The sequence below is a fragment of the Rhinolophus sinicus genome, chromosome 14 (genome assembly GCF_057876585.1).
Source record: "Rhinolophus sinicus isolate RSI-liver-muscle chromosome 14, RSI-T2T, whole genome shotgun sequence".
NCBI lineage: Eukaryota > Metazoa > Chordata > Mammalia > Chiroptera > Rhinolophidae > Rhinolophus > Rhinolophus sinicus.
The window spans coordinates 141,703,775-141,724,291 of NC_142514.1; the positions used below are offsets into that span (position 1 = coordinate 141,703,775).

General features: G+C 35.7%; 1 protein-coding gene across 7 annotated transcripts in view; it reads right to left on the reverse strand.

Annotated features, from left to right (window-relative positions):
- Nucleotides 1-20,517, reverse strand: part of NUP98 (nucleoporin 98 and 96 precursor) — a 94,299-nt gene that overhangs the window by 73,348 nt on the left and 434 nt on the right. For all 7 annotated transcript variants that reach the window (XM_019718981.3, XM_019718980.3, XM_074335856.2 and 4 more), the window contains exons 2-8: nt 11,030-11,133; nt 8,726-8,827; nt 8,435-8,611; nt 6,721-6,860; nt 5,297-5,404; nt 4,022-4,202; nt 1,979-2,142 (exon numbers count right to left, since the gene is read on the reverse strand). In XM_019718981.3, coding sequence (XP_019574540.1) covers nt 1,979-2,142; nt 4,022-4,202; nt 5,297-5,404; nt 6,721-6,860; nt 8,435-8,611; nt 8,726-8,827; nt 11,030-11,105 — 948 coding nt within the window. In that variant the 5' untranslated portion in view covers nt 11,106-11,133. The remainder of the gene's footprint in view (nt 1-1,978; nt 2,143-4,021; nt 4,203-5,296; nt 5,405-6,720; nt 6,861-8,434; nt 8,612-8,725; nt 8,828-11,029; nt 11,134-20,517) is intronic.

Consider the following 20,517-nt stretch of genomic DNA (forward strand, 5'->3'; position numbering starts at 1 on the left):
TCTTGAAAACACTTATTACTGTCTATCTTTTTGTCTATAGCACTCCTAGTAGATATGAAGTGGTATCTGTTTGCGGTTTTGATATGCATTTCTCTGATGACTACGGATAATGAGTATCTTTTCATGTGCTTATTAGCCATGTGTGTATCATGTCTATTCAAGTCTTTGGCCCATTTTTTGTTATTGTTTTGTTATTGAATCATAAATGTTCTCTATATCTGGATACAAGTCCTTTATAAAGTATATGACTTGCAAATATTTTCTCCCATTTGCAGGTATTCCTTTCTTTCTTGATTGTATCCCTTAGACCCGCTAAAGTTTTTTAATTGTGATAAAGCCAAATCTATTATTTTCTTTTGGTGTCATATCTAAGAAACCATTGCCTAACTCCTTTTTCTCCAAATTTTTATATCAGCTCTTACTTTTAAGTATTTGACCTATTTTGAGTTAATTTTTATAGTCCACAACGGTGTGAAGAGTCCAATTTCATTCTTTTGCACATGGAAAATCAGTTGTCCCAGCACCACTTGTTGAAAAAATTATTCTTCCCCCATTGAGTTATTTTCGTACTTATTGAAAATCAATTGTCTGTAAATGTGAGGGTTTATTTCTGGACAATCACTTCTATTCCAATTACCTATATGGCTAGCCTTATGTCAGTACCACACTGCCATGATTACTATTGCTTTATAGTAAGTTTTTAAATTAAGAAGTGTAAGTCTTCCAGCTTTCTTGTTTTTTAAAACTGTTTTGGCTATTCTGGGTTCCATTTTATTCTTTGTTGAGTTTTTTTAATCATGAAAGTGTGTCACATATTTTTTCTGCATGGAGGTGATCATGTGGTTTTTGTCCTTTTTTCTATTTCTATGGCTTATTATGTTGTCAAATTTGAACCAACTTTCCTAGGATTAAATCCCACTTGGTGGTTATCAGACGGTAAGGGGGGTCGGGGGGTGGGAGATGAGGGTAAGGGGGATCAAATATATGGTGATGGAAGGAGAACTGACTCTGGGTGGTGAACACACAATGGGATTTATAGATGATGTAATACAGAATTGTACACCTGAAATCTATGTAATTTTACTAACAATTGTCACCCCAATAAATTAAAAAAAAAAAAAAAAAAGAAAACAAATCAAGGACAATTATTTTAGTCAGGAAAATATACTGAACACCAACACTGTACCAGGCACAGGGGATGAAATAATACACAAAAAGTGGCACACACACACACAAAAATCCCACTTGGTTATGGTATATAATCCTTTTTATATGTGGCTGAATTCTGTTTGCTAGTATTTTGATGATTGTTAGGTCTAGCTGTAATTGTTCTTTAATCAGGCAGAGTATCTCTAAAACTCTGAACATACCAAAAATTAGAGATAGACCAGGTAAATTCTAATATTTCTAATCAATAAATATTTCAAATTAACCTTTAATTTTATACTTCCCTAAAAGACTTCCTAGAAATAAACTATTAATGATGTAAGGACTTTCTTTTACTTTCTGCACAGAAGTACCAGTTATCCGATATGGCTGAGTTTTAGTTCTCCCTTTTTTCATTTTAATAAACTAAACTTCTTTGTCTGACTGCTTAAGGGAACAGGGTGAAAGAACATTCTGAAATATAGCCAGTAATTTATAAATAAGTATTTTATCCTATATGCTACAGAATGGCTTGAGTCCAGGTGTAGCCTCAGGACAGCAAATTCTAGCACACTAAGCAGCTCTAAGTGATAAGAAAATATGCTCAGAAAAGGTAAGTGACTTGCTCAATAGCCTCTCAATGAGTACAGAGGATAGCCTAGACTGGAATCTCTGTCTTAATTATTCAAAGATTTTGCTCTCTTCCCTTTATTACATACCATCAATCCTTAAGAAATGTAATAGAGATAGAACTTGCTGGTTTGATATGATTAGAAGCCTCATTACTTTGCCATATAAAGACCTAGAGTTAACTAAGGGCCTGTTTCCTTACCATGGTGTTGGTGCTCGGCTGTCCTAGTGTGCTGGTGTTACCAAAGGAAAAGCCAGTGTTCTGGGTGGTTATGGGCTGGGCAAATGGTTTGCTGAAGAGGCTGGTCGTTTGCTGATTCTGTTGGCCAAAGAGACCACCTGGATTTGTTCCAAATCCAGTCGTACCTTTCAGAAAAAAGAAAAGAAATATTAAATGGAGAAAAAAATCCCAAACTTCACATTATCCAGTCACTACAATAGTTTTATGATACTGATTACATATCGAAATTATCCTAGTCAAACTGGATACTGTTTCTTTTTCCATCCTCCTTCATCTAACTCCAGACTCGCTTCAGACTTTAATTCCTACAATAATACTCTGACCCCAAGAACCCTGGCTGGGCTATGTAATCTTCCTTTGTGAGCCCACAGCTTTCTTCTATTTTAGAAGATACTACATTACACTCAAGAGTCTACGTGTGTACTTTAACCTTGTTAGACAAAATTTCTGAGAACAGAGGCTTTCTCTTTATGTCACCATATCTAGCTTAAGTACACAATAGTACTTAAAAATGTAGCTAAACTAAATCACAGAATATCAAGATGGAAAACAATGTTAAATGCCACTTAAATATGTGTTTATTTGTATATTTGTGTGTATGGATCCTTCTAGAAGGTTACGAAAAAATCTAACTTTTGCTTGTTTCTAGAGGCAAGCTGGTGGCTGGGGAGAAAAACAAGAGAACTTTGGTTACACACTATTTTTGTGTTTATGAACTTTATGTTATATACATGTATTACCTCTACAAAAGTAACATATTTATAAAGCAATTTAGTAATCACCCTACACTTCCCTCTTTCATATCCATATCAAATCAATTCATCAGCAAATTCCATCAGTTCTATATTCAAACTGGGTCCAGAATCCAACATTCTTACCATCTCTACAACACCATTCTTATCCGAGCCACCATCATCTCTTGTGTAGATAGAGCAATAGCTCTTCTGATTTGTTTTCACTCTGTTCCCTTACAATCTACTTTTAACATAGCAGCCTTCAGCCTTCAGAATGATCCTTTAACCATAATCACATGACTTCTCTTTCTAAAGCCTCTAATGTGTTCCCAACTCAAACAACAATTCAAATCTTGAGCACACAAAGTCCTATAAAATATTGCCCCTATATCCCCCAGTACTTCCCCTTGCGCTCTCCTCTTGGGCAAAACTCAAGATTTTAAGATTTATAGTTTTCTCTAAGTGGCATGTTCTTCTCCCAAAAATCTGTACAGCTTTATCCTTCACCTTCTTCAGACACGTCACTGCTCAAATGTTATTTCATCAATAAAGTCCTTAACCATCTTCATTTAGAAATGTACAAGGTGTGATCAAACAATAAGGAGAATATTTAAATTTTAAAAAACTTATTACAGTAAAAGACACATTGCCATTAATCCCCCTCAAAATACTCCCCCTCACTTTGAAAACACTTATCCCATCATTCTTGCCACTTCCTGAATCAGTTCTGGAAGTCCTCTTTCGAGAGTGTCTTTACTTAATCCTCCATCATGACAACGCTCTGTGTCACACATCGCTTCTGGTATAGCAATTTCTGTCAAATAAATACATTACGGTGTGTTCTCATCCATCTTATTCACCGGATCTGGCACTGTGTGACTTCTGGCTCTTCCCCAAAGTCAAAATGATTCAGGACATCGAGGCAGCCACAACAGCACAAGTAAAGACACTCATGAAAGAGGACTTCCAGAACTGCTTTAGAAAGTGGTACAAATGATGGGATAAGTATATTCGAAGCAAGGGGGAGTATTTTGAGGGGAATTAATGGCAATGCGTCTTTTACTGTAATACATTTTTTGGGTAATTTAAACATTCACTGTATTTTTTGATCACACTATAGCATGTCTCCCCACCCCCACATATATATCAGGCACTCCCTATTCCTCCAGCATTCCTGAATTATTTTTCTCTATAGCTCTTCTGACAAAATGGTTTACTTTTAGTTGTCTGTCCCTCCTCAATATGACCCAATATGATGTCAAGTGCTTACTAGTTCCAAAGCCTGTTTTGTTCTGACCATATGCAAAGCCTGAATTAGTGGTGGAGGAGCTGAAGAGTCCTGTCGCACTGGAAGTGGCCGGAGAAGACCCAAACAAGCTACTCGTGGTACCTGCTCCCACCTGGTTCTGCGGGCCTTTCCGCTTTGCCAGATAATCCTCTAAACGAAGTTCCTAGAGGGAGGGAAAACATATTTCCAATCTTAATATGCAGCCAAAAAAATTATTTAAGAGACTAAATACTTGAATTGAGTATTCAAGTTCTATGTTCACATAGGAACAATGACTAAAAAACAGAAAACTATGAATGACACGAACTTAATATTACAGAAAAACATTTTCAATAGTGTATAGTGGACATTACATCCATACCATAATTACGATAAAACTACAGGCCAAAGGATCAACCAACCACATCTTAATTTTCATTTGTAAATAATAATACTTTCTTTTAGTATAATGCTATATAACAATCTTGTCTACTCTCACTCCAAATATAAAAGTTAGCTGATTAAAAGACAGAGGATTCTGGGGAGTTCAGAAAATTTAGCGAAAGAAGGGATAAAGTTTAACAGTTTTATCTCCCAAGTCAGGGTGTTTCTGCACTTTCCAATAAAGCAAACACAGTTGGGATGTAGGAAGAAGCAACAGCTACAATCAGGGATAACAATCAAAATGTACCAAGAACTATTAAACAGCAATAAAAATGAACAAACTAATTTCATGCAACAACATGGATTATCTCAATTTTGAAACAGACTTAAGAGTACGTAATGTAAGATTCCATTTATATACAAAAATGGGTAAAACATGGGCAGTCAGGATAGTGGTTACCTTTGAAAGGGGAGGATTGTGACTGGGGGACAGGACACAGGGGGACATTAGGGATGCTGGTAATGCTGTGTCTTGATTTAGATTCTGGTTATATGGGTGTGTTCACTTAGTGAAAACTTACTACGTTGTATATTTATGAGTTCGCATAAATTTACCAAAAACACATGCATACGCATGTGTGCACACATTGCCCAGTGTAGTGTGGGCAACATTCAATCAGAATAGACTTTTAGAACTATACCAGCACATATAAGCTGAGTATTATCATTGCCAAAAACAATACATATCTATAAATAATGCATTAATTAAAAAATAATTTGATTGTTAGTTTTTTACATAAACCCAATATAAACCACTTGATCCTAAAAATAATCTAAATCATTTTCAGAAGCTGCTTTCCAATAGAAGCTTTTACTGTGTTGCATTTTACTGACCTCTAGTGACTTGCTTTCATATTCTTTCATAGCAGTAATACATTGGTGCTTAGTACTGATGTTAGTACTAACTCCAGCTTTAACCATAGTATCTGTACCAGTTGGAGGCTGCAAAGGAAAATAAAGGCAAATTTGAAAATCTAAAACAAATGGGCAGATCCAAACTTTATATCCCTACTCTCACAGACACAATTCTTCAACCACTGAACTCCATAATTAGTCCCCTAGGTCTTTTACTAACGAGATGGTTTCAAGAGTACTTGATTAAATACACTGCATTCCTGATATCTTCCTACATCAAGGTTATCTACTAATAGTTATCACAATAGTAATACCAATAGTTATCACAAACCTAGCGATTAATTTCATAACCAAGCCATACAATTATCTACTAAAATATACTTAATATATATAAGAAATGCTTTATCCAATTTATTTAACATAACAAACATATATTTCTGAGTTGTACCTCCTTTTCTGCTCTTAAGTGTCTGCTTTACAACTGTTGTTTCATTTAACAAATACGGAAGTCTGTTTTTTTCCCTATAACCATATGAGGAAATAGGCACGATAAGAAACTAAAGATTCCTGCTTACATTGTCAGCTTTCTCAATTACTGTACTTTCTAAAAGACAACACGTAATATTTTTCACTATCATTTATGTTTAACATTGTTTTAAATTCAGGATTCTAAATTCAGTATTTGAATTCAGTATTATAAATACCACGTTGCCTGAGAAAGTCTTTACTTTCTGGAGTAAGTTTTAAGTTTTGCCAAACCCTATTTTTGCCAGAGATTTCCATTAGTCTAACAGCACCTCTAACCTATCCTAAGTATCTGCCAACCAATCACATCAAGTAGTATCTTAAATGAAGTGGTATTCCACATATTTTTGTAAACAAACTCTTTCACTCTAACCCTCTACCCAACTCCTCTCAAAAAAATCAAAGAAAACACAAAACTCTAATGCCTCATTTTGCTATTTCATAAACGAAACTTTTATTTTTAACTAGCATATAGAATATTGATGAGTTATTCCATATATCTCCTTAAACAAGCCTTATTTTCAAGTATTTTTCTATAGTCTGTGCCCACATTTCTTATTTCTATAAAGAATGGTTGACTATTCAGAGACCGAATTATGAACACAACAAATACAAGTTCAACCATATACTAGCTATTATAATCAACAAATCTGACTGGGCTGAGCATAAATCAAATATGCATTGTAATCTAGATTTATGTTTCAAGACTTTCCCTGTCTACTATATAACTATTTACAGATTTTGTTCTTAACACATCTTTTAAGAAGAGTGAGACAAAGCTGTGCATAACTGGAAAGAAGAGAAATTTTTTTATTCATCCTGCAAATAAATATATAAATGGGAGAAAAATTTCACAAAGGCTGGAATAAAATACTTACATTAAATTTAATAGTAGTCCCAGTAGGAGTAGCTGTAAAACTACTTGGCCCAAAGAGAGAGCCCGATGTGCTACCGAAAGGATTAGAGGTGGTATTTGTATTTCCAAAAAGTCCCCCACTGCTAGTACTTGTTCCAAAATCTATAAGTTAGAAAGAAAAATTAGATGGTAACAGTAAAGAATGCAAGAATCTGTAAGATAACTTGGAATTCAGCTGTAGTACTAGAGCAGCAATACTTTCACATCTTCAAATTTTCTTTCAAATCTCCCTAGCAAGTAACTTCAAAAGGTATTTCATACAGAAACACACCTAATTCTACACTCACAACTTTGAAGTGAAACCAAATCTGAAACCCTTAGTCAGCTAAATGTCATGCAGCCCTTCTTGAGCATACTTGAGAGACAATATTTTGTTTTGTCATAAATGTCACCTCATTTCTCCTTTCTTGGCAAGACTAGATGCTGAATGAGCTTATATTTCTGAAAACACCTTATCACAACATGCTTAAATAGGGGTCATAGTATATTTTATTTACATATATTATAAACTTCCACACATAACTAAAAAGTTTAAAACATACAGATTGTCCTGTTATGGTGAACAAATACAAGTTAATATAAAACTTCACACCCAGAAAAATAATTTAGAAAAATCAGTAGGCATGTTGATCATTTTATTTAAAAGAGAGAAAGAAAGAGAGAGACAGAGACAGAGAGAGAGACAGAGAGAGATCCTCTGATTACTTTTTCAAAAAGCTGATTTTTTTTAAACATACACAAAAGTGAATTTAACTGTTATCGAAGGATGTATTTTTCAAAATATGAGAGCTACTACTTCTACAGAAATTATACATATGGTGCTAGAAATGTCAGTAGCAATAAAAAGTAATCTCCAATATTTAATATCAAGTGACATCCTAATTACCAAGAGGAATATGATTTCACACTAGCAACTACTATTTCTTTTCTAAAAACACGTCCTAATATATAGTTTAAATAGGCACATCTCTTTTGAATTAACACTTTAGATTGCATTTTATGTTGTCACTGTTAAATATTTAACAACCCCACAAACAACTTTCCCTTTGTAAAATACTGATAGCTGGCTAACTTATTCATTCTGCCATTCACCTGTACTGGAAATGGCATCAACTCACAGGGCACACCTGTCCAACTTAAATACTGTGTGGAGAAGTATCCCTAGGCCACACTTAGACTTACAGAGAAAAAAGCCATCAACTGAAAACATCTCCTATGTACAAGAAATAGAGGAGTAACCATGTCATGGCCAACATCTGTCATTCCTGCTTTAATCTCTTCCTACTGAGTGTGAAACTAAGACAAGAAGAAGGTATCCCTGCCATACAATACTGTTGATCACACACATTCCTCCTTGAAATTCTCCTGTCTTAACACCTATGACACTACTCTGACCTGGCTTTTTATCCTATCATATCTGGTCATTCTACATCAGGTGCCCCTACCTCTGCATAGCCCTTAAGTACTAGTGCTTCTCTGATTTCCATTCTTAAAGAGATGTATATATCCCCCCTCCTTTCTAGACTATTAAACTTTCAACACATTTTGAAGTTTTCTTCTCCCTATGTTTTTACCATTTGAAAGGAAAGGGGGTGCTGAACACAGGGAAAAGGAGAACACATTCAATAAACAAATCAAATTGTTACATGCAGAAGTGTCAATAATGTCCTACTTACTCCCAAAGCCAGTTGGTTTATTTTGTGCAAAGGCATTGTTTTGGGATGAGAAGAGACTGGTCCCTGTGCTTGCAGGTCCAAACAAGCTATTTGATGTTCCTGTTGATGTGCCAAACCCAAAGCCAGTGCTTGTGGAGGTAGCTGGCTGGCTAAATGAATTGGTGCCAAATAATCCTCCTGGGAGATGCAAAGGGGTTAAAAACAGTTAAATTGATAGACTAGAGCCACTATCTATGTGAAATCCTATACCAGTTACAAGTAAACCAACTCTATTCCAAATAAAGCCTCTACCTGGTTTGGTCTGTGAATTTCCAAACAGACCTCCAGTATTGTTGCTAGAACCAAATGCAGATGTTCCAAATGCCCCTCCACTAGTAGTGCCAAAGCCAGTATCTGAAAAAGCAAAAGCCACAGTCAGAATAAGATTTAAAGCTGACACAGTGAAAAAGAGTTTAATACTTCCTCACATTCTGCATTTGGATAGGGGTATTGGTCTAATCCGAAAACTATTTTTTCAAAATTCCATCAGAATACTAATTAGAATTAAAATTAAGCCACAGATATTTTATTCATTGTTCCCAGCTGAAGGAAACTTAAAGTGAAAAGGCATGACTTTTCAATAAAAGTTATAAATGTTGATAGGTTGGGGAAAAAAAAGTGTCAACATAACTAGTGACGGAGTTACATACAAAAGTAAAATCATCAAAATTGAAGGGTTAAAATTCTCTCCACACACTGCATACTCCATAGTCACTGGGATGAATGGTCCTTAATTTGGGGAGCACATCAGAATGACGTGGGAAACTTTTTCAAAATATACATGTTCAGGTTCCAAGCCCAGAGACCCTAATTCCATAGTTCTATGATGGTAAACATGTACTTTGGCCGGGGGTAACCTCCAAAGGCGACTCTTCTGGACATTTTTTATTTAAAAACCAAGGACCTAGATGTAAAGTATTTTAATAAGAGGTGAGGAGACACCAGAAAAATTTTCTCTATTGTTATTTTTATTAGGTATGATTGAGGTTTGGTAGTTATGCTTTTTAAAAATCCTCATTTGTTAAAGGAAGTTTCTGGGATTTGCATTAAAATATTCTGTTCAGAATTCTCCTCTCCCCCTAAAAAGAAACGGATAAAAACAAGACTGGAAAAATGCTGATTGCTGAAGCTGGGAGATAAACATATGACAGTTCATTATACCATTCTTTCTACTTTTGTGTAAGAATAATCACCTCACCCCTGTTCGAATGGCTATTATCAAAAAGCCAAGAAACAAGTGTCATGTACAAGACTGGGTGAGACGGGAAGTGAATCTCAGGAAGGCTGGTGGGGATTAAAGACTTTGACATTTTAACAGTTCTCTTTCTGAATGTCGTATTGTATTCAGAGAGCCAATCTCAGAGCAGGATGGTGAGGATGTGGAGCAAAGGGAACCCTGATACACTGTTGGTGGGACTGCAGATTGGTACAACCACTGTGGAAAACAATATGGAGGGTCCTCAAAAAGTTAAGACTAGAACTACCATATGATCCAGCAATTATTCTTCTTGGTATTTATCTAAAGTACACGAAAACACTAATTTGAAAAGATATATGCACCCCTATGTTCACTGACTGAAGCATTATTTACAAAAATTAAGATATGGAAACAACCTGAGTGTTCATTAATAAAGATGTGGTATACACACACACAATGGGATACTATTTAGTCATCAAAAAAAAGAAATATTGCCATTTGCAACAACATGGATGGGCTTGAGGGTTACTACACTAAGCGACATAAGTCAGACAAAAAAAGGACAAAAACCATACAGTTTCACTCATATGTGGAACATAACACAAAAAAGAAAAAATAAACAAATTAAATAAAAACACTCATAAACAGACAACAGATTGGTGGTTACCAAAGGGGAAAGGGATGTGAGTGGAGGGGTTCAAATGGGTAAAGCGAATCAAACGTAGTACGGTGACAGAAACTAGACTTTTGGTGGTTAGCATGCTATAGTATATAGATATCAAATTATGATGTACACCTGAAATTTATGTCATTAATCAATGTTACCTAAAAAAAACAAAACAAAAAACCCCCCACACAAAAATTTTTAACAAAAAGTTTAAAAATGAGAGAATAAAGGTTGTTATACATGACTAGTGCCATGTACAATACTGGTGGAAGGGGGAGTGGATCTCAGGGAGGCTGGTGGGGATCAACGACTGACATTTTAACAATTCTGTTTCTGAATGTCCTCTTATTCAGAGAGCAAATCTCAAAACAGTTAATAATTGCATTAGACTTCAATATTTAAAAAGTTATTTCCTGGTCTGAAAATTAGTAACAAATTATAACTTTCTGCTAAAAAGAACCAATTAATAAAAATATGTTAAGTATCTTGCACTGATGATCAGAAAGCCATGAAAGCTCTAATTTCTATTTTCTTAGACAATTTTCACAAGATCTTATCCTGATTATTTTTCAAAAAGGTTTTGTTATAAAAGACCAAAGTATGAATAAAATTCCTATTTAAGGCCATCAGAGTGGATGTGTTCTTAATAAGAATAGCTTAAGATCCCCCCTTTGGATTTTTAAAAACTTACTCTGCCCAAATGTTGAAGTTGTGCCAAAGCCACCAGTGCCACCCCCAAAGGGTGTTCCAAATGACTTATTAAACATCTTTGAAATGAGTCTGTGCTTCAGAGAGCTGAAAAGAAGAAAAAAAGGTCACTTTTTAAAGACTACAGAATACAATGTAATTGTTTCAGAAAATGTACCAGTCTACAAACTTCATTAGGCCTGTTCCAACTATAGCATAATGTTCACTCACTCAATATCCTAAGACTCTGTATGATAAAATAGACCTTGTAAAATTGAACTCAATGAGCACCATAATGTGAGGTTAACGTCAGATCCCAACAACCATCCCTTTAAAACAATGTTTTCCAACCTTTTTTATAAAAAAAACCTCAGTCCTTTTTAAATAAAGATTTCAGGTCCACTATGCCAGATTTTGACATGGCTCACCTAGGAGGTTATTTACAATACCCATCAAAAATTACAATGATGTTTCTGCTGGCCTAACCACCTGAAAAGCTGAACTTTTCGTCAGGGTTTATTTTCCATAGTTTTGCATTGTAAAAAGGTGTGTTCCCCTCCCCCCCATATAAAGTGTTGTAGTAGTAAATGTTTTCAAACTATGCATGCCCCTCCTCCCACCTCCAAATCCGTTTCTGGTGCCCTGACATTCTCTTTGAGATTACTTCTTAAGACTATTCTCTATGGTTTCCTACTTATCTATCTCCTAATACTTCTGGAAACATCATAGAATACCTCTGGTGAAAAGTCCCCAACCTCATATGAATCCAAACTATGTACCCAAGTCACTTAACGAATTGTATTAAAAGTGTTCCAAGAACAAAAGGGAAGTTTGGGTTTTCCCCGCTTGATTTGGATAAAAACAAGTTAAAGGTAGTCTACTCAACAGTTAAAGCTTTCCCCTTCCATAAATTTTTCTTAAACCTAAGATCTGCTACCACTTACCTGCCAGCAGACAAGAAAATAATGAGTAAACTACTTTTAATATAAAAACTCAGAAAACAGCCAATCATGCTTATCTGGATTTTGTGACAGGTACTATAATTTTTCTATTACATACACATAATGGAGCAATGAAATATGTCTCGTTCATATAATAGAATTAAATATAACATTTTGAAATACTCCCCACAATGTTCCAGTTTCCGATTAGCACTTCCAGGTATACTACACCTGAAACATTTGGTACAATACTGGAAAAGATGAAGCTGTCCCTAAATACCTGATGTGTTTATAGAAACTAACATTCTTTCTCCAACACTCTCCTAGAAAAAAAAATTCCAACATTTAGTTCTTTATTCCAACATCTAGGAATTTAATAACTCCTTCGATTAAACAAAGCTCCCTGAAACCAGTGGTTCAAGAGAGCCACATCAGAATTAGCTCGCAAGCTTTTCAAAATAGAAACCCCCAGGTACCATGCTAGAAATACTGAACCAAAATATCCCGAGTTGGAATGTGGACAATTGTATTTTGAAAGGCTCCTCAAGTGACTCTAATACATTCCCCTGGAACTAGAGGTTCCAGTTCCAAGGGAATGCATTAGAGTGACTTGAAATCATCATTTCTCTTTCAGTAAGGAGATGCTTTAAGTTTCCTGCCTTTCCAATTTATCAGGAGTCACAAAGTGGCAGATTGGGCCTTCACCATACTAACTGGTGACTCTTTTCCAGGGGAAATATTCTTGGAAGTACTTAGCAGAAGTCTAGACCTCTGAGTCCATCTACATATCTGCTTTTCAACAGTTCATTCAGAACTGACAGTTGTGCTAGGAGTTAGATGTCTGGACCAGCTCATTTTAATTGCAGTCTCTCTCATCTGCTCTCGTGGGTCATGGCCCCTACTAGATCCACTTTCCTGGTATCTGTTGACTTAGCTTTTCTATAATATTTCCTCTACCAACAACAGAAGATTTAGAGTACAGATACCTGCATTATTTTCCCATTAAAAAAAAAGTAGAACATCCATTCAAAAAGAGAAAGAAGTAATCCTAGAGCTTGAAATGTGTGGAACTTTTAGATTCATTTGAGTTTAAAGGCATATCATACATTCCTGGGATAAACAATACTAACATTTAAATTCTTACTATGTCCCAAGCACTGTTCTAAACAATTTTTATGAATCCTCATATAAACCTCCCACGAATCCAATGAGGTATTTTTATCCCTATTTTACAAATGGTGAAATCGAGGCACAAGAAGTAACTTGTCCCAGATCACAGTCAGTAGAGTCCAGCGCAGCACAACAGTTCTGTCAATGAGGATCTGAGTGCATATAGGACAGAGCTCCGTAAGATCATACTGTACAGCCTACGTGTGTGTTAGTTATACCACCTTGTGCTCTACGATGGCAGCACAATGAAACCACCAAATGATGCATTTCACAGACCATAATTCCTGTTAAGCGACACATGACTATACTGTATTGATTCCAGAAGCTGTGGTTCCTAGTCAAGCTAGAGCCTAAGAGCTGTCCTACAGAAAGAACACGGACAACTAAAGGGAAATGACTGCATTCACTATAAATGACGAGACTATAAATCTAAAATCTGGCAGCACTGATCCAGCATTATCAGGGGAACAAGAACTGCTCCGGCAAACCTGGGTGTTCCAGTCACCAGAAAGGTAATGTGTCTATGGACTGACAATTTTATACGGCATCCCCAAGGCCGAGATGGAATTTCCTACAAAGATTAACCACTTCCTTTATAGATGAACATATTTACACTCACTGCATTTATTTTTTTTATAAGACTTATTTACTTATTTATTTATACCCTCCCTCCCTTCCCTGTGTAAGACATACTTAGAAACGAAAAAATAAAAATGAATTAGTGCTACCTGAAACTAATTTAAAAATTTTTTTAAAGAATTAGTGCTCTACAGAAAGAGACAACGCCCTTAAATTTACTCTGCTTTCTGTGCTCAATCTTCTAATAAATTAATAACCCAGAATAGAATGTCAGCTACAAGAAAGAGGTAGCCTTAATAAGAGACACCAGCAGTCCAGTATTCTCCCACTGTCCCAACTGAAACTCAATAAACTCATGTCCTAACTTATTCATCCAATTTTTGAGAGCTTTGTGAACTCTGCGCACAATGACAAAACTTAGTTTTCTTCTGGAAAAGTGCTGGACTGAACCAGACACATGGTAACAACCAAGCAACTACCAACTTTAAGTGCTATCTGAATGACTAAGCAAGTTCGCTGCTCTCTGTTGACAGCAGACAGTTCCACAAAAGAGATACTGCAGGTTCGGTTCCAGACCACCATAATAAAGTGAATCACAATCTTTCTGCTGGTGGAGGGTCGTGCCTTCAATTTGTAAAAAATGCAACATCTTTGAAACGCAATAAATAAAGCCAAGTGCAATAAAATGAGGTATGCCTGTAATTTTTCCTTTCCACCTCACTGAGTTCCTTTGTATCAAACTCAGTCAAGAACAATAATAAATGTTAGATGAATGGATTAGTATAATACTTCTGAACTTATAAAATACTTTTTCATATATTCTCTCATCTAATCTTTAAAAAAGTACTAGAAAAGGCAAGAATTATCATCCACAGTTAAATTGAATGGAAAAATGTTGATTTTTGCCTTGGATGAGAAAGGAAGGATGGGAGAGTTGGGCAGAGTTGCAGGAAGAAGAAATTAGTCTAATTTTTACCATTTTATCACCTAATATCACATCCCAGCAAAACTACCCTATCTTCTTAATTGTCATACTGTATCCTTCCTATGACTGATCCCCAGAACATTTCTTTCCTCTAAAAACTATGTCCCCTTTTCTTTCTAAAAATTGCTGCTCAAGCCTCACCAGCTTCACAAGACGACATGTCCCAAATTAGACCCTTCAAACTTATAGAAACACTTCCCCTTCCCCTCCCCCTTTCCACTCCTATTACATAAACTAATGACTCCCAGCTGTTTGTAGTTATGCAATATATTTGTTGTTATACCTGCCACTTAAGTGTGGCTGTTTGCCACTCTGGTAAAAGCATCTTGGTTTTTGCTCATTTCTCTCACTAGCGTGTAAATTAATTTAAAATAATCCATAGTATCTAATTCAGCCCCTTCCTTATAGGGCTGAGTAGCATTTTCGTTTTCATCCCCTTAACATAACTCTCATTTTAAAAACAGAAGTAGTGAAAATACATTCACTTTGGAGACAAACCTGTATTTAAAACTCAGCCATTTAGCTTTGCAATTCTCTGTAAACCTAAAATTCATTCAAAATAAAAAGTTAAAAAAGGAAATAAAAAAACTTGTCACTTGCTACTGTATAATTGTAGTTAAGTCATGATACTCAGCCTCTTAGACCTCAATTTCTACATTTGAATAGACATTATAGGGCCTACACCAGAGGACTGTTAGGATAAAGTTGCTTCAAACTAGAGCTCCTCAAAAGCAGGTTTTTAATTCTTCAACTGTCTTACAATATTTTTAATTAGAAAAGTGTAATAATAATTTCCCCTCACTCTAAACCATGATAGATCAATGCCTAACTAGAACTCCATACATAACACGATTTGTTTCCCAATACTTCAGTGTCATCTACTGACATTTAACACAACCATAAAGCACCACTGCAAACAAAAACAAACCCCCCCACACACACACACACACACCATACTCAGGTCACTATGATCATCTATTCTCTTCTCATCTGACATCTCTAGCTTCATTGCCAACTACTCACCTTTTTTATTTACAAACTCATTTGCCTATTTCTTAAGAAGCTTATCTCAGGTGTGCAGATAACAGTAATCTTTGTGTCAAAGAAGCACACTAAAGCAAGACTAAACAAAGGTGTGAAGTGGTGAGTGACTGCAACTCATATTCATGGAGGATGAATTGTTCCCTTCCTGAACACAGTGCTAATTCAGGCACTTGGTTCTGTCTCTTTTTTTTTTATACCAAGCACTCGATTCTTTTCTCCTTGATCAATGGTTTTCAAATATTTTTACCTATGGAACCCAATACATAAAATAGACATCAGCAGAAGCTACCCTGGCTGAAATAAAGAGGGATGGATACAACGGAGCCCTTTCAAAGAAGCTTAGGGCTGTATGAACTAGTGTGAAAAATCACTGTCCTAGATTAGTGGTTCTCAAAGTGTGGTCCAAAGGTCTCTAGATGTCCCCAAAACTTCTTTTTCAAGGAGTCCATGAAATCAAACCATTTTTATAATAAGTATTAGATATTATTTACCTTATTTTACTGTGCTGACTTCTGCAGTGAGGTGCAAAAAGCTATGGTGTATAAAACTGCTGTAACCTGAGCATGAATCAAGACAATGGCTGCAAACTGTACTAACAGTCACTGAATTCTACACTGCCACCCACTTACAGTACCACAAAAATCCCCTTTGACTGGAATGTCCTTCATGAAGCACTAAAAAATATTGATTGTAAAAAAAAAAAAGAAAGAAAAAAAATTGATTGTACCAATTCTCAACATTTCAGTATACATCTTTTTAATAACTCTGATTATTCTTTGGGATGAAATGAGAAGTACTCAAAAGCAGTTGTGCATATTGAAATACAAGGATCATCTCAAGATAAAACACTTGTGTGATTATTTTTTACTAGAAAGCTGAACCAGCTGAATTTTTCATAAAACACAATTTTTATTTCAAAGAATGAATGACCAACCATGGTTATTCAGATTTGAAGTGAAAATTAGAATTTTGAAAACCACTATGAGCTTGTCAGCTTCCCAACTCTTAAAAAGAATTATCTGACGATATGAATGGAAACATTATCAACTGTACAATTAAAGTTATCATCATTTGGAAGAGTTGTATAACTCAATGAACCAATGATTTCTAAATGACCAATGTATGATGTCATACAATCAATCATGCACGATTAAAAATCCATTCAAAGTCCAAGAACAAATGAATCTCAATGTAACAGAGCACAAAAGTTCAGTGATATAATTTCAGATTCCATATTGCAATAAACCTTTTAAAAGGTTTGAGTGTAGTGTCAAAGAAAATCTACAATCATTTGAAAAAGCTATTTTAAAACTCCCTTCCATCATTAAAGTCATCCAAACTGTAAAAAAAAATACAAACCCTCCCCTTCTCAACTACTTACCTGTATGAGGCTGGATTTTGTTCACATACTTAAAAAAAAAAAAAAATATATTAACTATCTGAATGCAGAAAATCTGCAAATCCAGTAGTTTTCTATTAAGCCAGACATTAAAGAGATTTGAAAAAATGTAAGACAATGCCACCCTTGTCACTAAATTTTTTAGTAATTTTTTAAATAAAATTATATTATGTTAACAGATTTATTTTTTAAATCAATAAATCTTTTAAAATTTTGTTTTAATTTCTAGTACAGTAAATACCAGTAGCTACAACCCACATAAATAAAAGCTGTTTGGAGTCTTCAATAATTTTTAAAAGCATAACCGAGTCCAGACCTTAAACTTTGAGAACTTCTAACTTAAACTATTGCTATGCCTCCCTCTAACTCGTCTGCCTAACTAGTTTCACATCTTCCAATCTACCCTACTACCCCCAGCTTAAACTCACTTAGTATCAGACTTAGCTGTATTTTAAGAAACGATTTGTATTTCTCAACAAATTTGCAACTGTTCTGCATTACACTGAATTAAGTACAAACTCTTCAATACGGCAAATAAGTCTTAGTATTTAAGTTCTCAGTGTTAGTACAATGGGACAAAACCTCCGATCAGTGCCTATTTATGTGGCATCAAATATATCAGTGAAATGGAAAGATAATGGAATTACACAGCATTACAGTTAATTTCTAAATGACCACTGTATGACGTCATAAAATAGATATTGTTTTATTTACCCAGTGGTCTATCCCCTTTCAAACAAGACCTTGATTTTTCCTATCTCAGAGAATGGGGGACTACCACAGAAATGAAAGGAGAAACTAGAGAAAATTAAGTCTAGGACTCTTAATCTTTTCAGCTTCCCACTAGATTTCGACAATTTAAGGTTTTTCCAAGGGCAATTTTAACAAAACACAACTTATTAGTTGACTTTACAAGCATACACCAGGCACCATAAAGATATGATTTTACGGAAATATTGGGAATGTTTTCTCTAGAGCAGTGGTCTCAATCAGGGGCAAGTTTGCCACTCAGGGGGCATCTGACAACGTCTGGAGACATTCTGGATTGTTACAACTTGGGGAGGGGGTATTACAGGTATCTAATTGGTAGAGGCCAGGAATGCTGTTAAATAAACATTCTACAATACACAAGACAGCTCCCCCATAATAAAGAATTATCCGGCCCAAAGTGTCAAGTGCCAAGGCTGAGAAACCTTGCTCTACAGACATACTATGTTGAATACAGCCAGTCCTCCAATAATATCATTTCACACAACACTGTCATTTTATTTTAACGTTGATGAGATGTGACTGGAACTCTTGTTTATATCAATTAGCCTATGGTAAAACTGGTTTCGTTATACAATGTTTTGCTGCAGTTCCAAGAACCTATCGACGATGCCACACGAGGACTTACTGTATTTAGGTTCAATTCCAAACACAAAGAATGCACCAAATTGTCAAGAAATGTTGTTTACATAACTTGGCTCTAATACTTATTGTTAAATCTCTAAATCCTCTAACCTTTCAACAGATTTCATAACTATAAATGTGCTCTTTATTTGAAATTAAACATCAGCACTACCACCCCTTACTTCCCCTTAACTGCTGCCATAAAAATATCACAATAAAAATAATATAACTGATTTTTTCCTAAGCTGTTAAATTGGTTCCCTAAAAGTTCTACTTGCTCTTAGCTATCTAGGTGCTAGTGGACGTGAATAAGGTCAGGTACCAAAGTACCATGTGAACTCTAACCTGGGCCCCACATTTCAGGAGTACACAAATACCCAACCTCTTTATAGACTATTTTTATGTTTAACTCCTCCATATTTATTCATTCAAGCAAACACACTTACTGAGGGCCTACTGTGTGTCAACCTGAATACAAAGACAAAAATATTTTACCAGTCTAATAAAAAGACAAACAGCTAAAACACAAAATGATTTGTGCTATAAATAGAAGTATCAAACAAGTGTTATGGAAGCTTACAGGGGAGAGAATGCCAGGAAAAGCTTCCTAGAAGAGGGTGATGCTTGAACTGAGAAGTGTCACAGGAAATATACCTTGTTCCCATTTTAGTATTTAGACTACAGTTCTCTTCTGCTCTTACACACTATTTTTCAGTTTTTGCTTTGTCATCTAAACAAGAGCAAAGTGGTGATCCGAGTGATGTAAACAGATCAAAGTAGCAACAAATTCCATTCCATCAAATCTTAATGAAGAGTTAAAAAATAATTTTATCAAAGTATTCCCCAGTACCTCCAACCTGTCCAACTTCTGATTTTGTTTTTTAAATATCCTGACTTCTTCCACCAAATAAACACAGCATCTGTCACCCAATTAACAAGCATTTCTTTCTGAATTTATAAGGCTGTCACAGGGAACGCTTACTTCTCTTTTCTTTCTTCTAGTTAGTTTCCTCTTCCAAAACGGAATTTAATTTTTCTTACCTTCTTCTACTACAAAAACTTTAAATTCAGTACCAGAAAGAAGCCATGAGTTTCAAGATACAAGAACTACAAAATGATTGTCTGCCTTTCTAAGTCTCAGCTATATTTCCTGCTTTCTACTCCAATACTGCTGTGGGTCATTAACCAGACACTTTCTTCCGAGTCCCCTGCAGCTGCTACAAGTAAAAATTTTAGATTTGGAACAGGAAACTAGCCAATGACTTGTAGTTTTACCGATTCGTTTTTCCAATACATAACATTACTGGCATTCTTTAACCAAAGTTTAAATTTAGTTTTCATGGTCTAGGTTAGGGTACCAATAATCAAGCAGAGCTGGTGGTAACTAAGTCAGAAACACTACTGAAGACTGTACCTACTTCGAACTACCGACAGCCCCCGTCCCTCACCCCTACAACCGAAGGGAGTCCTCATAATGGAAAGTGAAACATCTAGGGAGAGTGATGTAATAGACATATTTTTAGACTGAGCCAGATCTGGAATTGGCTAATTCTGTCCCTTCACTGGCCTCGGTTTCTTCATCTGTAAAACCTGCACGTGATATAAGGTAGGGAAATGGGCTTAATTTCTAAGATTCTTATGGCTATATATTATAGTAATTCAGAAACCCCACCTTTCTTCTCATGTAGCTTTACATGGAACACGTGGGAGGCCAGAAAATAATCTTTTACTCCACTAAACCGACCTTAATTCTCGGGTGTTGTAAAAAGCTAACAAACTCCCGACCCACCCACCCCAACCCTGGGGCTACAAATTTCTCCTGTAGGAGAGGACAGGCAAATAAAGCCCATCCCACACGACAGTCAAGGAAGTGCAGGGAGACCATATTCCTGGTGTTAAAGCGCTGCTCCCGCTAAGGACCGGCCCACCTAGTCTCCGCCGGGCAAATGAATGAGTCTGGATTGATGGACGCTCCCTCAGCG